This window comes from Cinclus cinclus, chromosome 1 (genome assembly GCF_963662255.1).
Source record: "Cinclus cinclus chromosome 1, bCinCin1.1, whole genome shotgun sequence".
Taxonomy (NCBI): Eukaryota; Metazoa; Chordata; class Aves; order Passeriformes; family Cinclidae; genus Cinclus; species Cinclus cinclus.
Window position 1 is genome coordinate 80750673 of NC_085046.1, and position 21392 is coordinate 80772064.

Here is a 21392-nt window from a genome sequence, read left to right on the forward strand (position 1 = left end):
GAACAAACATGCAAAAAATAAAGGGAGGAATTGAGCTCTCCCTGCCCAGTAAGAACAAGAAAAGTGAGATGAAAAAGATCACACTCAAAACTCCTACAGATATCAGACTAATGACTTAAAAGTTGCATTTCTGACATTTTATGAGAATATAGTGCACAGTTATCACGTTTTCTAAATAACTTTATTTAAAAGAGATTTTCTAATAGATTCCTTAAAAAAAGCACAAAGGAGTACAAACTCCTCTGTGAGTACTAGAATGAGCTACAGAAAATATTAATTAAGTTGAAATGAATTAATTTGTCTAAGGAGAATTTCTGGACCACTAATTAAGGTTACAAATGCTTTCCTTATGTTTTATCTTTTATAAAGTACCTCCTGTGACATCTGAACTCACAAGTACTATAATTACAAATTACTAAAGATTTGGCACTTGTAAATTAAACAGTATTACTTAATGGGAAATACACTAAAAATAGGGTTGAGAGGCACATATTAAATTCCCAGACCTCCTGCTTGCTTATGAAAGTCATTCTCTTCTCTTGTCTATTTGTGAGTTTCCCACTTGGCAAAGCAGCTACTGAAAATGTTTCTATATGACCTCATTAATTATTCTTATTATTGAATTTTAATCTATAGTTTAGAAATGTCATGGTTATTATCTACTTAATAAAAAAGCAAAATAAAAGAAGTAACAGCTAAAAAAACCCAGTTAACTTCTGATAACTGCAAATTAAAATAGAGTAATCATCAGAAATAAATAGTACAAGTATTTTCCAACTCTTATTTTAGAACAGTTACAGTTTCTTGTGAATTAAACGTACAATGTATTAATGTCTATTTTCTTCTGATTTGCTGTTCTCTTTCAGTATCTAGATGCTTAAATCACTGATTCAGTGTTGTGAGCTTTACTTCGTCTGTAAAAACTTCTCCACAGTACAACCTCAGTTTTTCAACCTCAAATCCTTCTGCCAAGAAAGACCACTGAAAAAAACACCAAAGCAACATAAATTCTTTTCTAAATTGATCACTGAGAGCAAGTGTAATTTTGTGGTATTTTTGTCTGATATCTCTTGAAGTGTATAATTTGATTAATCTTGTCACTAAAATGCGACATTCTTGCATACCTCCCTTCCAGTTTTGTGCTCCTAAAATAGGTTTTTAATGGAAAAATTTATATAACTATCTAGTATAAACTATGAGGAGAAAAAAGAAATCTCAGCCATTCCTCAAAGTACTGAATTTCCTCACAAATTAAATTCCATGAGATCCCTTCTTTAATTTAACAACATTAAAAATAAATATTTTCTGTGCCTTGGTTGACATGGTTAAGGTTCTGCTAGGTTCCCCATTTTAAATTTATTCACTTAAAGAAATTAAAATGAAAAATGTTGAAAATAATAAATATCTGTTACTCATATTGCCAGTTCATTTTTTGTTCTATTCTTAGATGTCACATCTTCATTTTTCTAGAACAGCCTTAAAACAGATCTGCACTATCAACTCACAAAAAAGGATAACTTTAAAACCTAAAAACAAAAAGTACTTACCAAAGACAAGTATGAATAATGTATTTAAAGACACAACCCAAAAGACATGCTCCTGTAAAGAGTATGGGGGAAAGAAGAAAAGAAGATGAGAAGAAAACAGTACATAAATGTCAGTCTTTCAAGTAAGTGACTTGACTTTTGTATCTCAACTTCTTATTTCAACAGCCTATTATCACCAAAACTTGCACCTGTCATGTTAGAGCCAGGAAGTCTGTGCTCTAACACAAAGACCAAAACAGGCAGCTCAATCTGTGAAAGCACCTCTTTATGTTCATAAACATTCATCTAGATAAGTGCACTTACTCTTGCTTACATTTTGCAAAAGAAGGCTTTTATTTTAAAACCAATACAAACAGTTCCATCTTTAAAAATTATTACATTAAATGTGTCTGGATTTTTTTTATAAATGAGAAAACGTTCAACTGAACTTTTAACAACTGGTCTTTGCCACAACACTCGCACTAACAAAACTGACAGCTCTGACCCTAGAAGTGACAGCACATCTTCATTTTTTAATATTACTTTTAGCTAAGATGTGACCTCAGCCACAAGTACACTGGATTTTTACCTATTTTGATATTAATATTTAAGATAAATGACTAATAATGTAATTGTAAACCTAAGACATGACATTTAAATATGATACACTGATGATCTTGGAGGTCTTTTTCAAACTTCATGATACTAAGATAGAGTATTTTGAAAATCTAAAAAACCAAATAAAGTGAACTGAAGATCTTAGATTTTAAAATCTAGTCTACACTAGATGTAGTGGTATTATGGTGGTATTAGGACAAGAAAAATATATCTGAATGAGAACTGTTCTGTAATTATAACAAAGACCAAAATATAAGGTTAGAACAGATATGCATTTTCAGTGTGCACTTTTTAAAAGGTCTAGTTTTTTTATTTACAGTGGAGTAAGTAATTCAAAGTTATCCACGTCTTTTAAGAAATTCCACTTTTATGCTATAAACACATACCACTAATCTGTGAAACTCCTAAAAACCCTGTTTGTTTGAATATGACATCACATGAAACTGTCTTTAAAGAAATATACATATATATATATATATATGATATGAAAATAAGGACTTGAAATACAATTATGTATATTAAAAAGACAGGTATTTAAAAAAATCCATCAGTATAAATTCCTGAAAACAGGATTGCACTTACTAAGAAAACTAGAGATCCATCAAGTCCAAGCATCTGTGAAGATAAGAAAGTTATTTTTACTTATCAAAAAACTAACCTGAATCTAAAATAAGCCCCTTTCACATTGACCTTTATTGTCAAATGCAGTCAAGAGTTTTTTAATGGCTCAACCAACAACACCAGGACATAAATTCTCATGGTTAAAGAGAGAAACTAAGATCTCATTCAACACAGTAAACTCAGGTGTTCAAAGGCACTGATATATATGTGGAATATCTGGAAACACATGCATGTATATGCATCAAACCAAACATGCATATAAACTGTTATATACACGTTTTAAGCTGTTTCTCCCTATGACTTTAAAGACTCTGACAAAGATTTTGTATTTTCAAAATATTGTAGTGATTGAATGGCTATTTAAGTACAGGTTTAATCAACCCAATATTTAAATACAAAATCAAATTTTTGTTTCATCCTGCTTGCAAAACATCAGTTTATGCTGCACTGAGAAAAGTTAGTATTTTACCCTTGATGTATAAAAGCAAGTACTAACAGGATAATTTGCTACACTGTATGTTATTAACTTTTGAACAGAATTGTTTCTAGGGAAGATGGGAAACAGATTCTTCATCACTCAGCACAGCTGCTGTGGGAAGCATTCACAGATCAGCCAAAAATAAAGCATCTATGGAAAAATAAATAATCTTCTTTCCCCCTCCACTTGGAGTCCTACTATTTCAATTGAGACACTCCTACTCCACAATTACCGCTGTAAAGTTCCATGTTCAAGGCTTGTTTGTACAAGGACTTTGCACTAAGTTCCAAGGTACAAGAGTTGCACATACTTTACAAATCAAACCAAGATGCAAAAAAGTTTGAAAATTCAGAAAACTTGCATGGTATCTTTACAGGATGACATAACAGAAGAACCTACCCCAATTTGGATAGTAAATGTCAACTACACATCTATTGGCTATGTCAGCACGTAACACTGGAAGTTGTTATGAGAGTATGCTGAAATTGACTTCTATATTCAGAGAGAGGCAACAAAGTATCAGTTAGGAATATATCAGCACCTTCTAGCAAATAAATTGGGTTCAGAAATACAACTCTTTCATCCTGAAATAAACAACAGAACAGTTCAGGAACCTAAATTTATATATGTCCTTTTTTATGAAATATATTATTCATGAAATATCTTTCAAAACACACTAAGAAGCTTTCAGTAGATACAAAACAAATATCAAGATGTGCCACTCATGATGAAAACTGTATTTCTGCTACCCTGCAATCGAGGCAACAACTATACCACAGTCTAGTAGTGATGCTGGTAAATCACATGAAGTTGCTGCATCTACCTTCAGGCAGATTTTGCTGCATGTGGTGAGCTTTGAACTCAGATGCTGGCTATTTCCAGACCAGCTACAAAACCCTAATTCTCAAGTCTCTACACTACTCCATGATTACAGTGTACATGCATGTCATGCTCTAGTTAGGGCACTTGTGATCCATAACCAATACAGAAACCACGTTACATTAAAATGCTCCATCATTTTTAGATAAACACATTTGCTTTCTGCAAACAAACCTAAAACGTCCATTTTTCTTTAGTCTAATGCTTTCACAAACACAAAAATTAAGCATTAAACTACATCTAATGCAACATCTGTGCACTCCTAATCTGGCCTAGTATCCTCAAAGCAAACTGCAAGCCAGTTCTAAACATCATCAAGTAGAAGACTTCAGAAAAGACTATTAAAACATGTTTTAAGCTGCTACTGTACTTCGTATTTATAAACTGCTACTATACTTAAAATCAAAGAAATGCTTTCTTTGATGTATAAGAAGTAACATAATAACATTTTGTTTATGATGTAACAACTTTTCTAGGTCACTAAAGGCTCTTACCAAAGAGTGATCCTAAATGTATTTTAAAACAGCAATACTACAAATAATTTCAAGTAAGAGCCTGGATTATTAAATTCAAGAAAATGATTCTTACTCACTCGCTCCCAAGTAAGCTCTTCTGCTGCTCGATCCCATTCCAAAGCATTCCAGTTCATGTCATCTGAGGAGACAATGGCCATTTTTACAGCTGTTAGATCACTCAAAACAAGATGTAACCACTCCATGCTATGTTCTAAATGAACAAAAAGACTTGAGTGCACAATATTCACCTTTTAATTGCTGACAGCTTTTCAGCAAGCAGATGCTTCAGGTCTCAAAAAGCATGAAATTTGCAAAGCCAAGATAAATAAGCAGAAGTGGGAATTTATATGGCTTCCTTCAATTATGGCAGTTCTACAGTCAATTAATTTATATTTAATAAGAACTAGAACATTAATGTTTTGAGTCACCTGTTACCTTGTGCTCCATTGTTTGCATCTGCTGCATCTTCTACTACAGCATCCTCTTCATCTTCATTATCTTCCTCTTCTTCATCTATTTGTTCCTCTTGAATTTCAGGGTTCTCACCTACAACTACGTTCTCAGCAGCTGGGTTAGCTGGTTGATCAAGCACAGCATTTTCAACACCTCCATTTACAGCAGCCTGAGCCTGCAGAAACAGGATTTAGTACCTGGTTACACTGATCAAGCTCTCTTCATGCTTTTATCCTGTATATATATATATATGAAACCAAAAAGTATTAAAAGAAGTCCATAATCTATTTTCTAAACAACAATTACACTTGGGACCACTAAACCTTGAAAAACAGGAAAAGAAACATTCAGATAACTTTACAGAGTAGCTGAGGTAGGAAGGGGCCTCTAGAGATCATCTAGCCAACCTGACTACTCAAAGCAGGATCAGCTATGGTAGGGTCAGTCCTGTTTCCACTTGGCTTTTGAGCCACCTTTTCCCAAGGTGGAAACTTCACAACCTCTCTGAGCAACCTGTTCCAGTAGGTGATCACAGTAGCAGTATAAAAAACAAACAAACAAAAAACCTCCAAAAACCAAACCAAAACAAAAAAAAACCCAACACAAACAGAACCCACCTTATTTTTTTTTTAAATCGAAATGGAATTTCCTGCACTTGAATTTAAGCCTACTGCCTATGGTCTTGTTACTCAATACCAGCAAAACAGCTCCAGCTCTGTCTTCTTTTTACAGCCTTCCATCAGGCATTTATGAAGACTGGTAAAGTTCACCCTGAGCATTCTCATTTTCAAACTAAACAATTCCAGTTCTCAACCTCTCATCATGTCAGATGCTCCAGTCCTTTAATAATCTCTGTTGACTCTTCCCTGCACTTGCTCCAGTCCATCCACACCTCTTTTGTACTGGGGATCCTAAAACTGGATACAGTACTCCAGATGTGATCTCACCAGTGTTTAATAGAGGGGAACTCTCTCATAGAAACTATCACCATATTAGAAAGATGATAATGCAAGGCCAACTCGAGTCAGTCACCAATATGAGAATCTCTGCCTTTTAAAAACTGACATTTACTAAAAAAGCCCCAACATTTTGAAATATTTCTTCCCTATGCATGGATTACTGATATTATCACTTCTCCCACCAAAGAGGCTCCTTAAAGCACTGAAGGAGTGCACATATATGTGTTGGCAGTGGGAGGAGGGCAGAGAAGTTCCAACTTCAGTGGTGTCAGCAGAACTTCCAATTGCTTTGGGAACAGTGAATCGTTACCTCATGAACTACCAGCACACTTATGAAAAAGACAAAATAAAGGCAAGCTGCATCTTCATTGACTATGCCCAAGAATTCAGCTTTATGTGCATAAAATTATCTTAAAAATGGTAAAGGTACAGAGATAAGAATCTGTGCAATGCTATGCAATCAAACAGCTTCAAAAACATAAGTGGTGTCACTGAGTTTATATAGGAACAAGGGTTCAACTTCTGCCAACAAATAAAGACACCCTGAAGTAAAGTAACATTACTATAGTGTTTTGATAAAGTATTTACTACCAGAACCACATTTTCTAAATTAATTGTGAATTAATGAGCAGTAAGTTTTACCTCATTTTGTTGACCAACACCATTGAGTGGCTGTTGTTGGTTTTGTTCCAACCACTGTGGTGCTCCTCCATGGACGATCTGTTCACGTAACCATACAAGGCTGATAAACGCACACAGAGTGCACGTCACCACAAAACAGCCCTGCAAACAGTCAGCCAGTAAGTTCTCCCTGTTAAAAAAAAAATTAATGAAAACAACATTTTGCAGCTAAGAATACAGAGTAGTTCAGAAAAAAAACCCAATCTTCCAGAACAGCAAAGGAAACACAGTAGTCACTAAATTAATGCTCTGATACAGTAACAGGTTTACTTAAATAGCTAAATACACAATATCTGGTCCACCTAAGCATTTTATCTGCTGAGCTACCTGAACCAGGAGAATGGAACTCCAGGGTTTCCCTTCAACTCTACATTTCAGGTAGCATTTTACCTCAGGTATTATCTCTATACCTTAAAAATCTTAATCAGTCAGGTCATACATAACTGTACAGCAGCAGCAAAGCAAAGTTCAGCCAGCCAACCAAATCTAGGGTTTCATGCAATGCAAGAGGTACTTAAACCATCTTATGCAATTCTCATCCTTAATTTCAGGTATCTGCTTGGAAAATTACAACATGTTCTTAAAAATAAGTCAAAAACATGGTACCACAGTACTCTGCCATCTCCAAAGAAGCAGTAGTCTGGTCCCCCTTGAAGCTGCACACTTCTGCCTGTACAGCAGAGTGAATACCAGGGGGACATGAAGTCCAAAATGAAAAGATGATACAAGAGGCTACTGTAATTGACTCTGCCAAAGAAATAAATGTCAAAACACAGATTCATACACCATTAAAATCTGACAAATACTCAGGTCCCTTATTTTCTCCCTAGACAGCAACAGACACGAGGTGTTCTAGGTTCAGTTGTTTCAGATTCTTCTCCCAATAAAAATAGAATCTACACTACAGAGATAACAGGGAATACATGTTACTAGACTGAAGCATCTCTCTCCAATAATGAAAATTAGTTAAATGCAACTTGATCCAATTTCTCAAATCAAATTGCCCAATTGAGATGACTTAGCTGAAACACAGAGAAGATTCATTCCAAATTTGCTTGATGTGCAGCTGATTCTACTTAAACTCAGCTTCAGTTCCTCATGCTCAAGATAATGAGAAAGTAAGAGGCAACTTCAAATTCTGTTTAGTATTTACTGATTCTTTAGGCAAAATTCACTTAAAAAGGACAAAGAAAGAAAATGTGCAGTAGCAGATGGTGACTGCAGCACTAAAAATCCAAGTATCAGCTAGAAGGAAATCTGATAAAACAATAATCCCTCTCACGTAAGAGACTCAGAATGGATAAAATTAAATTCAAAATATAAATATGCAACAAAGAAAGCAGAAATCGACATCATTAGTGACAGATTTCGTAGTATTCTGCTATGTATCTGATTTAAACCACAGGAAATTAATTTTTAATTATTAAATGCAATTTTGCAACATAAGTTTTCTTGATATCAAATACAAATTTTCATTAACCAGGGCCTGCTTTGTAAAATCAGTTTTCGAGCTCCAAAGATCTTGAATAATGGAACTCCAAAGCAAAATGATTTATATTGTAATGGTGTTGACCATACATCTGGTTGTACAAAGGGTAGCAGGCAGCTGCTTATTAAGATGGTAGAAGATAACAAGTGTAACTGGATGACAGGGACACTAAATTCAAAAATGATTGTTTTCAGGGTAATCTGACTAAACCAGGTTTTTGTATCAAACCACTGAAGTACTTACGTGGACAGAATATCTAATGGCAGTGTCAGTAGTGAGCTCACAGAGCCAGTAAACAAGCACTTGTAGATACGACCTGTGTGAATAAACAGAAGCTTGATATAAATTCGATTTTGGCTATAGCTTCACTTGGAAAGGATACCAGGTACCCTCTTTTCACCTGGTGTCCAACTAAATTTATGACATGGAAGAAAATCTCAACTTCCAGTGCATAAGCAGAACTCAAGACCATATACAACCATGTGGAATAAAGCTACATTTTAGCTGCACATCTTTAAGAATACACATTCCAAGTGTAAGAACTGCCATACTAGGTTAGACCCAAGATTCATCTAGACCTGAGTCCAGCACTGGTCACACTAATGGATGCCTAAGGAAGAATATGGAAGCAGGTTAAAGATACTTGCAATGAGACTTCTTCAGTACATTCTCATACTTTTCACTTCCTATACCAAAATATCTCACAGCTAATTAATCTTTGATAGAATTTTCCCCCCTTTTATTTGTTGAATCATATTTTGAATGCATATAAAACTTCTGGTGTTATGATGATCTCGTAAGGATCATCACCATTTCATCATCTGTTTTAAGTAACTGCTTTATGGATTAACAGTTGATGCTGGTAAATGTTACCTTTTAACCATGATTTGTATTTAAAAAGTAGGCCATCAGTGCATATGGCCTACTTCAGAAAACTAGGTGATGCCAATATTGTGCTATTCTCAAACTAAGCCTGTGCCAGACAGAACATACTGAGAAACTCTCATTTCCTTCTGCATTTACTCCCTTGCTTTTTTGTTCAAGAGACGTTATTACAATTATTTCCTTGACTGAACACATATCCCTTCTGCCTTTCTCCATTTTCTGTGTATTCTTTGATTGTTGAAACAGTCAAGTTATTCTTCCAACTCTTTTTGGAAAGTAAATTCCAAACTGGATACTAGAGTAATTTAAAGTGTGTACTCTCTTTTCTACTGAATTCCTTTACTACTTACATGACTGAGACTTAAGAGTTTTACAAATCATTTGTCCATGATTGTAAAGGAATTTTAATTTTTACACAAAAACCCCCCTGCACTTTCATTTATAGATGGTTAATAAAAATAGGACAACTCTTCTCTCCTAATACTAATAAATGACAAAGTAAAACCTTCCTTGTAGATTTTAAAGAATATAACTGCGAAGAGGCATTTAATTGGAGCAAGACATTTAAAAGCTTTTTCATGCATTCTCTCCTATATCTTAACACCTTTCTGCATGGCTTAAGAGTCAAACAGGTAGAATTTCTGAGTGAAAAGAAATGAAATAGTGTCTTTGAATTTTTTTATAATAAAAAATAATGGTCTCACAAATTTTTATTACAGGAAGCGACACATTTCCCTGTGTGTAAGAGTCTTATGTACAGAAAAGTAATACTTACATGCAGTAAGAGGTACTACTCCCAACCATGCAAAGGCCACAAGTGTATAATGAAACCAGTATCGTATTGCTGTGCCAATACTCGTAACCAGTCCAGCAAAGATGTCTTGGATTGGAAGCCGTGAAGGCATATCTGGGGAATAAACTGTGTAGAAAAGGCACTTATGAAACAGCTTGTCCTTAGAGAAGCATTTATGTAAAAGTCCTGCCAACTACAAACTGTTATCTCGCAAAAGCTTACTAGAAGAATAAGCATATTTTATATTCTCAAAAGATGACTCCAAACAAACAACAGAAAATTCACTTAACATATTTCATTGTGTACTGAGTAGAATGGGAAAATTAATAAGCTCCATGCCAGTTTTTGACCTAAGAGAAGTTTAATAGTTTTATTTGTTAACTGTAAACCCCAATTACCTAAAAATAAGCTCAAGAAAAAGTAGATACGAAAATCAGTATCACTCAACACTACCTCAAAGATTCCTCTGTTATTTATAACCTAGTTCATGGAAAGGGCACAAGGAACAAGAGCAATCAGCAATTTTGCACACTATCCATTTGCTTGTGCTAGATAATTTAGATTCTACTTGCCATCCAACAGCACCGACGAAAAAAAATCAGCAAAATAAAAGCAGAGAGGAAGATTGAAAAGAACTGATTTAATATCTACAGACACTGAAATGTACAAACAATGATTAACTTTCAATAGATACCTGTTTCATATCACACAGAATTTCTTCTAAGGATGTTCCTATTACAGAGCACAATGCAAATCTCTTATATCCTGCCAAAATATTCTCAAAATACCAAATTTTCTTGACTTTTTAAATGCAACACCTGTATGTTGCACAGGCCCATTCCTACTCAAAAGCCAAGAAATACAGTGGGGGGGTCTTCTTTCTGCAAACAACTAGAAAACATCTAGCAATTTCATTACATGTATTTAGTTTCTACACACTTACATGGATACCTAGAAGTGGTAATGCACACTATCATTAACAGATCTGAATAAAGAAGATACACTATATTTGGGAGTTGCACAAAGACATTGCTGCCTGGATGTTTATGTTGGAAATATATGTGCTTGAAGACTTTAACATTATGGACTATCATTTAAAATTTCACATCTAACTACATAAGGAAACTCAATTTTTATAAGAACAAATAGAAATTTTCATTTCCTTCCATGAGCAATCCTTTAAGAGTCTAACAAATACTGCTTTAAGCTATCTGCCTGCAGCCCCTCCACCTACATTCCAAATCATTCTTTCACTAGTCTCAGAAAGAAAGTCTCTACAGGAGAACGAAATTCTTTTCTCTACAGGGCTACTTCCCTCAGTTTCTGTATTGTAAAGAGAACTCAAGAATACAGACAAGCAGTATCAACATCCAGAAGCAGTCAAAGAATGGGGAGAGACAGGCGCATTTCAACAGTATGTGAATTATAACTGACACAAAGCAACAATGAAACAGTACCCCTGAGACAAACAGGAACTTGTTTGAAACTTCAAAGCTTGTTTTTCACCAGGTATCTGACAAGGAACTGGAATTCATGAAAAGATGGACTAAAAGCATAACACTAGAACTGTAGCTGTGAGAACATACAGCAGTAAATTGAAAGCAGGGCACAAACATATTTTGACATCATCTTAAAATTTTCTTGTTACAGAAACAGATTTAGTACATAATTTGTAACCATAGAAAATGCCTGACTAATGATCTCAGCTCACAATGAACAAACATTCTGGAAAATTTCTGCCACAGGAGACAAAAAACATTTGTCAAGGATGCAAAAGAGTATTTATTTAGAGTATATCTTTTAAATCTTTATGGTACCACTCAGACAATGCAGCAGATACTTCGAGAAATTTCTCATTTTAAAAAAAATATATTTTGATCAACACTCTGTAACAAGGACTACACAGAAAACATTAACTTTGTATTAATGATGCATTTGTTAGGGATAATCATTAAGTTGGAAAGATTCGAAATAAAAAAAAAAAATTAAAAGTGTCTTCCAGGAATTACTGAACACACACAAGGAAGTGCAAGAAAGAATGCTCATCCTAACTCAAAGCACAAAGTGCTTATTATAAAAGTTAGCATTTTTGCATGCTCACTTTTCTAAAGGCTTTAGGGTTACAATAGCACTTTTTCAAATAAAAGCACAATATAGCAACTACTCAGAGAAGACAAGCTACGTCCCCCAAATTTTAACAATTCAGTGATTTTTTATGATTTCAGAAGCTGAGGGTGGGAAGAAAGCTGTTTTTTCCTGTGCACACCTCAAAATACGTACAGCTTTTTCTACTATAGGCTTTATACTGGGATGATAAGCTAAAATCATTCTATGTTCTGCAACATTCAGATGTTTGAAATGGAGGAATTCCTAGCATGACAGGAAGCCCTGGTGTGCAAGCACCCTGCACCACTGAAGTTTGCTGCCAGTGATTTTCACAGGTTATCTCCCCACTTCTGTCTGTCATCCAGTGCTATTTTCTGTCCACCTCCCATTATCCACTGCACCTCCCTTTATCCACTTCCCACTATCACTTTGAGGCTTGAGACTTGGACCCCTGCCACCACAGCATCCATCCTCCTCATTCACTTCTGCATATGCATCCTCCTCACCACACTGCCATCCTTTACTTTCCATCTCAGTAATCCTTCCTATCTCAGTCTGAGAAACAAATTTCTGCATTATTTACCCCAGTTCCTCCAAATTAGTGTCTTTCTACTAGAGACCAATTGAAAAAATAGCTTGTCTTTTTTTTCCTATTATAGAATGGAATTCAAACAGACTTTGGCTGAGTTTTTCATAGGTATAGCTCAACTTCTTTGAGCTGTGCAGGTTATGGAAAAACTACTAGAAAGCTTTTTGGATACTCAGGTCACAACTATGCAGTGTAACTGCTAATTTAGTTGTGAATCCTAAATTTGGATGGGGTTTGTTTAGTTGGTTGGTTGTTTTCAGGAGGTGGGGTTTTGTTCTACCCTCTCCTCCCCTCCTGTAAGCCTAACTTTTCCAGGAACACACAATCACTAATTTTACTTCTCCTAAACAGAGAGTATGACAAAAATCTGCTCTTACACTGACACAAGTAAGATAGGAAAAACACAATGCTACCTTTAGAAGCTGCCATTTAACCTACTTCACAGAATCATCACACTGGCAACCCTCTTACCCATAGATTTTTTTATTTACTACAACATTTGCAAGCCGCTCATATGCCAACTCAGCCATCCTCATGCACTGATCATGAAATAAGACTGTGTAACTCATAAGTAAAAACCACATATTTGATAGCTTCTGGGTGAAAACTCTGGTTTGGTAAAACAGGGCTTGAGAGTTATTCTTTAGGTTGGACTAGACGATCTTCAGAAGACCCTTCCAACCCAAACCATTCTATGTTTCTGTGCTTAACACCCTTCAAACACATGCAGACTTTGCTTCAGACCACTAAGGTAAAAGGAGAAAAACTCCACTCCTTCTCAGCAAGTGCAGCTTTAACAAATATATGAAATAACACTCATATAAATCTCAGCTGTGTGTATACCCTGCACAAATGGAACTGGCAGGAGACGCATTGAGTTCCATGCCAGCATGTAGTATTTTGTTCCAGAAGTTTATTTTTCCAAATTAGACTTGCTAGAAATGCTGAAGCTATGGACTACTGTGTTAAAAGTCTATCAAAATGAACAGGTAAAGAAATCAGTTTAATTTATCCTTGAATAATGTAATACCCAAATTACATGATAAGGAACACCCGAGTCATACACCTTCCTTTAGTTTTACAGTCTTTGTTTTAACTAAGCTTGTGACATTGTATGAACCACATAGCAGCAATGAAGCTGCACAGGAAGCACAGAAATGAACCAATCCAAATCCACAGACAAAGATCAGCCTAGCCTGCTTCCATATTTGTGTTTTGACAGTATTTCTGTTAATGTTACCTCCTACAGGATGGAGAAGTTTTGACAACTGTATTTTCCTGGGAAATACAGCCTCACCTTCTTTCATGTATCAGTGCTTATGAATGTTTAGTGCAGCATTAATAGAAGCACATCCTTGCACATGACAAAAGAAAGTGTATGTGTGGGGAGGAAAAGAATACAGAGTAGTTACTCTTGAAAAATTCAGGAAGAGAACTTCCAAGTTAAGAATGAAAAAGTAGCTTGGCAATCAAAAAATGTCAAAAGCTACTTTCGTTTAATAGTTTTATTAATTCTTAACTTGAAGAACCTGCAGAAAAAGAAGTAATTTTAAAACATAAAAAATTTAGCTTTAAAGAATGCATTTGAAATCAAGCGATTTACCTACATGACTAAACACATTTACAGAATGATGCCATTATTCTGAAGTAAAATTTGTTCCTTTGTACTCCTGCCAAAATACAAGTAGAATCTTCTCTTTCCTTCCTTTGCAGCAATAACTAAACTAGCAATTTAGGTGCTAAAAAATATCACAAGATGTTACAGAACTTAAGAGAATAAATGCACTAGAAATAGTTTATGAATACTACATACACAAGAAGTTACAATAGTAAGGCAGCATTTTTGATAGAATGACAGCAACGGCCTTAGCATGCAAACCAGGCTAAACAGGAGAGGAGTTGCTGGTATTACTGCACTAATACTCTATTACACTATTAGTGCTTGTCTGCTGCAGCACAGATATTAATTACATGCAAGTGTTTATTTGACCATTTCCCACGGTGAATCAACTTATCTGTGTGTTGCACCTGTCATGTTTACAGGCCAGATCCAAATTTGTTTGGGATGACTGGCCTACACATAAGTGCCTTTTTTTTCCTGCCTTATCATTTTTTTCTCCAGCACCCACGACTCCTTCCCTGCTCCCACAAGCAGATCCAGTTTCCAGATTGGACAGCCACATTTTCTTCCAAAGAAAGAAGGATAAGAGAAATTAAGGAAACCTGTAACTGCATGAGTATTGGGTGTAAGGGAAGCAATGAAACAAGACAAGGGTAGGGAGGGCAGGAGAAATCTGTGCAGGGTACCACCTGACGTGCTACCACTGTGTGAAGCCTGGTAGGAAAAAGCACTCTACAACCTGGAAAGTCAAGAGGAAAACCTTATCAGCTGAGCCTGCTCAGTCAGGGGAGTGACAAGTGTTTGGCAGAGGATAAACAGACCTTTACTAAAAGCTGAATGTGGAGGATACACTATATTGCATGAGGAATAAAGTGGCTCCTTATTACCAATTTCAAAGCTCCTATGAAAAATAGAAACTTTTTGAGCCACATTACCTCAACCACATTTTCTTCCCTGTCCATAACTTGCAAGTACATCACAAGCTGTGCTGGCAACAGCAGTGTCAGTAAAGAATTAACTTCTGCAGGAACACCTCTTGATAAGGGCAGTAACTAAGCTTCCTCTTATCAATAGTAACATGCGTATAAAGCGTACTTAGCTCAGAACAGCTCATCCTCTTTCCCCAGCTCCCAAGGAAAACACTATAAACATTTCTGACTGGCTTTCTTCTTTCCACACAAAATTAGAAAGTCTTCTTTGCTGACAACTAATAAATCACTGAAATGCCATTTTCTGGTCTTACACACTGAATTCTGTAGAGGACCTAGTTGCAGTATACAATTTTGAAAGTGGCTAATTAGCTTGCAGGGCAATTCAGAACTGGGTATCATTCTTGGTTTGCAAAAGCTCCATACAGAATCAATATAATATCTTTATAAAAATGTTTAACAAATAAAACCTGCAAGCAAATGATGTCTAACATTCCTCATACAGGTCACTGTAGTATCTAAGAACAATAACCAGAAAGCACTGCTGTGTTCAACATAAAATACACTATTACCCTCCCAAGACAATGTTAATATCACACATTTCACTGCTGGTCTAATGTGTTTAATTAATTGTTGGCAGAAATATATCATACCAAGGTTCAACATATAGAAGGAAGGTGGATTAAGGGATTTTTGGAACAGAAAATACATTAACTAAACCACCTTAGCCTCAGTTTTCTCTACCAAAATACAAAATCGGGAGAAAAAAAACCCAACACACAAAAATGTGAGAGATGAGCAGGACTAAATCAGTGGATTTAAAGAGAAAAATGTAGCACAAAACTCACTTTACCTACTCAACAGGCAATAAACTGACAACACTCAATAATACTAGCCTGCCACCCGACCTATTCCTACTACAATCAGTTAAAATGTAATTAAGAATCCTCTGGGAACTATATGAAGATTCTTCATCATACGTTGCCTAACCTGTTTAGTTGTATGTAACTTAAAAGGCAATTTAATAGTGGGTAGTTACATTTCAGTCAAGATATGCTAAGTGGAATAAACATAACTTCTATTATCTCTCAAGAACACTTGAATTGAAACTCACAGAAGCCAAGTGTTAAGTATTGCAGGTAGATACTTTAAAGGTAACTGGAAACTGCCTTTCAAATTCAAATTTTGACATGGCTTCACTTTGCCATTCAGACTTCCAAAAACTCAGATTTATCAATGAAGCTGAAAACATGCCACACAATGTAACGCCAGCAACAAAAGAATGGGACTGAGGCTGTCAGAAAAGGTACAGAATAATACTACTTTTATGTCTCATTTTAGCTTACGAAAGAACCAAATTAGCCAGTATTTAAGAAATTCAGAGTCTGCAATAACATGCATAAAAATTGCATTTAAAACAAGAATACAGAAGTTATGCCACAAGTTTGGCTCTACCACACTGCATGAAAAAGTAATCACTTCATAGTTATTATGTGAGAAAAATTCTGAAAAAATAGTAGCAAGTAAAACATACTTACTTGGTGTGAAAGCAAATCTGTGCTTACATAATTCACAGTATTCTTTTCTGCTGTGTTTAAGCCACTGAACTAAGCTGCAATAAAAAGTGATCACATTAACACATGCTATACATCTCTCAGACCTATCCCTCCATTAAGGAAATTCTCCGTTTTCACACTTAAATCAGCGTATTTGTAAATTAAACAGAGCTTATATTAGCATGTTTATTAAGTTCATTTAGGCCATCAAGTAAGTTTCAAAGAGTAGGAAAAGGTAAACTGACATATGTCACAGAATTGACACAGTGCATTCTTTGAGTATGTTATTGATCAAAGCAGATATCCTGGCATGGTCACCACCAGTGACACCAGTTCTTATAAATACTTCAGTATAGGTGCACACAGCTAAGACTTAGAACTGCTGTATTTGTGAAGGAAGGACAATTCAAATACCATCAGAAATGACCATGCCAGAACTACAGATTTCACTTTTAACACTTCTTGATCAAACCCACTAGAAAACACTAAGGGTTTTGATTTTTTTTCTGTAAGGTCTGATGTTCTTTCTGTTCACAATTCTAAGTGGGCAAAAAAAAAAAAGCCTCAACATATGGATTTTTCTACTTAGTTTTCATAAAGCTGACATACAGTCAGAACTGTGGTCCCAAACACAATAATTATCAGTGCTTTCTTTCCATATATAATTACTAAATTTTTCCTGAATTGTAATGAATCATCATGTAAAACACATCAAAACCCTAAACACATTTCCACAAGTCTAACTTGAAAATTGGATTTTTTTCACTAGTTAACCTGAAGAGCTGAAGTATTCCTAGAAACATATTAACATATGTTTTCACGAGGGGAAAAAAAATGAAGAAGTGCACAGACACACAACTCACCATTCCTGATGAATAAATTTAATACTGCCAGTACACACACATGGATGATAGAGAGGTTTCTCAGGAGTTCCTTCCGACCGACAGACTCTGCATATATCTGCTGACAAGGACAATAAATTTATTACACTACTGCTTAAAGAATTCAAATTTTCAAGACAAATTACACAAATACTTTCTAGAAACTTTACCATGTAGCAAAATGAAGCCAGAATAAACTGAAAGAAAATGAAAGACAGATTTCATCTGATGCAAGACAGAAACTGGGAGATCACCAGAAAGAGCAACAAGAACATTATCTGCCTGATCACTTACATGAACTCAAAACATGTCTTACAAAATTTTAGTATTTCTAGGAAAGAGATACAGTAAAACTGCAGGGGGGTGTGTTTTCTACCTGAAGAGTAATTACTAAAACAACATACAAACTGCTAAGGATAATTCTCTTGAAAGTAGATACTTCAAAATAGAAAAATTCCATCTGAGTTTGGAAAAAGTTAAACAGAGCCTGAACAGAAGAGACTGAATAATGCCCAACAATGACTTAAATAATTTGTTGCTCTTGAACCTAGTACAGATGTTTCCTTGGTGCTTTTGATGAAAGGGAAAAAATCCCAAATAACAAACAGACATAGGTATTTTGGAATTTGCTATTCAACTGGGACATAGCCTAGTGCCTAGTAAGAAAAGACAGTTTCTATTTCTTATTTCATAATTTCAGTCACACAGTAATATTTCCATAGGTCCTGCACCTTCTTTATACCCTATTTTTGACATTTTCTTAACACTAAAGGTTGCAAGAGGTTTTGTGAACAAAGAACTGAGCATAAACCTCTCCCTCTAAACAACAGATGTCTATTTTAAATACCATTCAGTTATCCAGAGCTCTAAACACACAATTAAATAGAAACAAAAATCAAGTTTTATCTGTTTATTCACAGACGCATGAGATCTTCCCTTGACTCTTCCTTTTACTTCTATTAAGGAAGTGAACATAAAATGTCCATTTTTATAGAATATGTGAGTTTAAGGTTTTATGTTTTGTTAATTATTTCTCTATCAACTACTATCCAGAAAACATGCAAGAGCAGAACACATGCATATCAGAGATCCTTGTCAGAAAAACACCAGCTGATGCGAGAATACAGCAAATATGCAATTTTAAGTCTGAATCACCTATCTTTGTTCTTTGCTGAAATCTTCAAAAGTTAATGCTTTTCTACAAAAACTTCCAAAAGGAACCAAAGACTGATTTTTTTTTTCTACAAAGAAGTCACATCATAACGGTATCCATAGTTTATAGGAACAGTTCCTACACATACAGCTTAAGAATTCAGATTATTCAATTCAATTTTATATCTATGAAAAGCGTAGTCTGAGGAATTCAGAATTCATTCTGAATTCATTCATGCAGCACGAAAACCTAGAATTAAAAGGAACAGGTATTCAACATCACATTAGTGATGCTGCAAGAGACATAAAGAGCACTTCCATCGCTGCCACACTGAGCAGCAATGATTTTCAGCATTGCTGCAAACATCAGGAGTCCCTGGTTCCTCTGCTGACAAGAACGACCAGAATTGCTACTTCACTTAACAAACAATTCTTTCATCCCAGAGAGCACTTCCAGATGGCTGCACAGGACAGGTCTCTCCAACTGACAGGCAGGCCCCTACCCACTCACTGTGGCATGCCCACCTCCTCCCGCATTCTTTCCAACAGAGCTGTTTCGCTACAGCAAGCCGACAACTTTGTAGGCTGGATCAGCCTCACAAGGGGTCAGACAAGCACGAGACAGCACATGAAACCACTGCTTTAAGAATACTCTGGCACCAGTGAAAGCAAGATAAAAAGCACACTGGTCCCTTAGAGATGTCCACTGCTCTCTGAATCTGCTCATTTAATGGCCTGTTGAGTCTCTCAGCAAACTGTTCACTTATTATTTGGGAAGAAGCAGTTTGCATTAGTGTGAGCAAAAGTATTCTTTACTTGAGAAAAGACTGTGTGGAGCTTACTAAAATAAACTTAAATTTTATTTTCTCAAAGCTATGATAATTTCTAAATATTTCCACTTATTTTATAAATCCAAATAAACATATGAGTGTAATTGTTTGGACTGTTAAGCAACTGGTAGCTTCAAATCAATAAACTGCTGAGGGTCAATATGTCAAACGATGCACCTTATGACCTACAGCCATGGTCCAAGAGAATTCCACTGTGCAAGAGTCACTATTTTTCTATGTGCACACACGCTTTGCATCATGTTCTTTATGAACGTGTTTTGGAAAAAAGTTACCTTGAATAATAAGTTCTTTCCTGTTCCCCCTGAGAATGATTCACTGCCTATTACTTCTCCAACTGAATTCAACACTGGAATATCAAAAAGTGAAGATTACGTTATTTATAAACAAACTGATTTATCTAGAAAGAACCAGAATTACTCTCTTCAGCAAAACCTGGTATCTGGTGCTTTTGGGTGCTGCAGTGAAACAACTTTCACACTTGTTCTGAGGTGAAGCAGCTTCCACTTAGGTCTGACTGTGACCCCAGACTACCTCGCTTATCTAAGCTCTCACCATGCAGTTCAGTTTTCAAGCTCCACAATACAGCTCTGTCAAGCACAAAGCCCATCAGAACCCCAACAGCCATAATACTGCTATCAGATAATCGCCAGCTCAGAAAGTCCATCTGACACTTCGTAGCACAACTTCAAGCAAACAATAATATAATATTTCCTCTTCCTCAAGGCACTAACACAATCTTTGCTGCCTACTTCGCTGCCTACAGTCTACTGCTGTTCAGAGCTTTCTAACCTTGGGAAGTCTTTACAGAGTTCTGGCAAGCCACGTGAAGTTCTAATAGTAGGATCTGAGGTTTGAAACTGTAGAAGTTGTAACATTCTAGTGGTATTTATGGAAAGTGAGTATATAGACTGGTTACTTTTATGCTACCACTGGGAGCTTCTGAGGACAACATTGATAAGGCCACACTATAATAGCTAAGGCTGCATATATATGTGCCTTTGTGTGTGCTTATATATAAAACAGAAAAGTCCAAATTTCAACTGTGGAATTTAACAAAAAGGTTTAGTAAAAGAACAAAATGCCTTAAAGATGCAACTAAAAACCTCCTCTTCTTTGTCTTGCTGGTCTTTCTGTTCACCTACTTAAGTCAGGTTTAATCAATGTCTACCATTGGTAACAGCCTGTAACAAATTATCAACTATGTTGTTTGAATTAAATCCACTGAGATGGATTTACCAGCTACTGGAGCAGTGGAAAACCAGGAGGTCATTTCTGAGTATCCACTTCACATCTTGCAAAAAAAACCAAACCAAAACAAAACAGTTTTTCTGGGCAACCAGAGGACAAGCAATCAAAGTTTCACTTTATGTTGATTTCATCAGCATAAGCGACTTGGTCTACAGAGCTGCCGCAAGCAATTTTACATGTTAGATTTAAGAAACATTAATACTTTGGTAAACCATCAGGGACCATGGGTATTAAATATGTCTACAGCACAACCCAAAGGACACTACCACAAAGGCATTGTCTTATTTGATCCAGTGGTTCATGTTTTTCCAGCTTATTTTTGTTAATCCTCTCAAGCAGGAAAATCAAGTGACACCTGATAAAATGCTACATTCAAAATGATGCCAAAGTAACAAAAGCCAAGACGCAAAATGCTTTCCTTGGAACTGCCTCGCTACTGCAATATGTATTTGCACTCATTCTTTGAGATGACAAACAAAGCTCAAATACTGCAAGAAACACAGCACAACAAACACACTTTATTTAGTCTGGTTTACACTACAATATGAAGTGCTAATCTATC

At 35.7% G+C, this 21392-nt stretch overlaps 1 protein-coding gene across 11 annotated transcripts in view; it reads right to left on the minus strand.

Annotated features, from left to right (window-relative positions):
• MARCHF6 (membrane associated ring-CH-type finger 6) overlaps positions 1-21392 on the minus strand; it is a 43375-nt gene that overhangs the window by 20889 nt on the left and 1094 nt on the right. For 3 of the 11 annotated variants that reach the window (XM_062504519.1, XM_062504193.1, XM_062504355.1), the window contains exons 2-10: positions 17562-17658; positions 16681-16754; positions 9880-10023; positions 8463-8535; positions 6692-6860; positions 5073-5265; positions 4715-4776; positions 2727-2759; positions 1548-1599 (exon numbers count right to left, since the gene is read on the minus strand). In XM_062504519.1, the coding sequence (XP_062360503.1) occupies positions 1548-1599; positions 2727-2759; positions 4715-4776; positions 5073-5265; positions 6692-6860; positions 8463-8535; positions 9880-10023; positions 16681-16754; positions 17562-17658 (897 nt within the window). Of the gene's footprint in view, positions 1-1547; positions 1600-2726; positions 2760-4714; positions 4777-5072; positions 5266-6691; positions 6861-8462; positions 8536-9879; positions 10024-16680; positions 16755-17561; positions 17662-17749; positions 17844-21392 lie in introns of those variants that run through there. The other 8 variants (XM_062504437.1, XM_062504104.1, XM_062504276.1 and 5 more) reach the window with 5 other exon arrangements.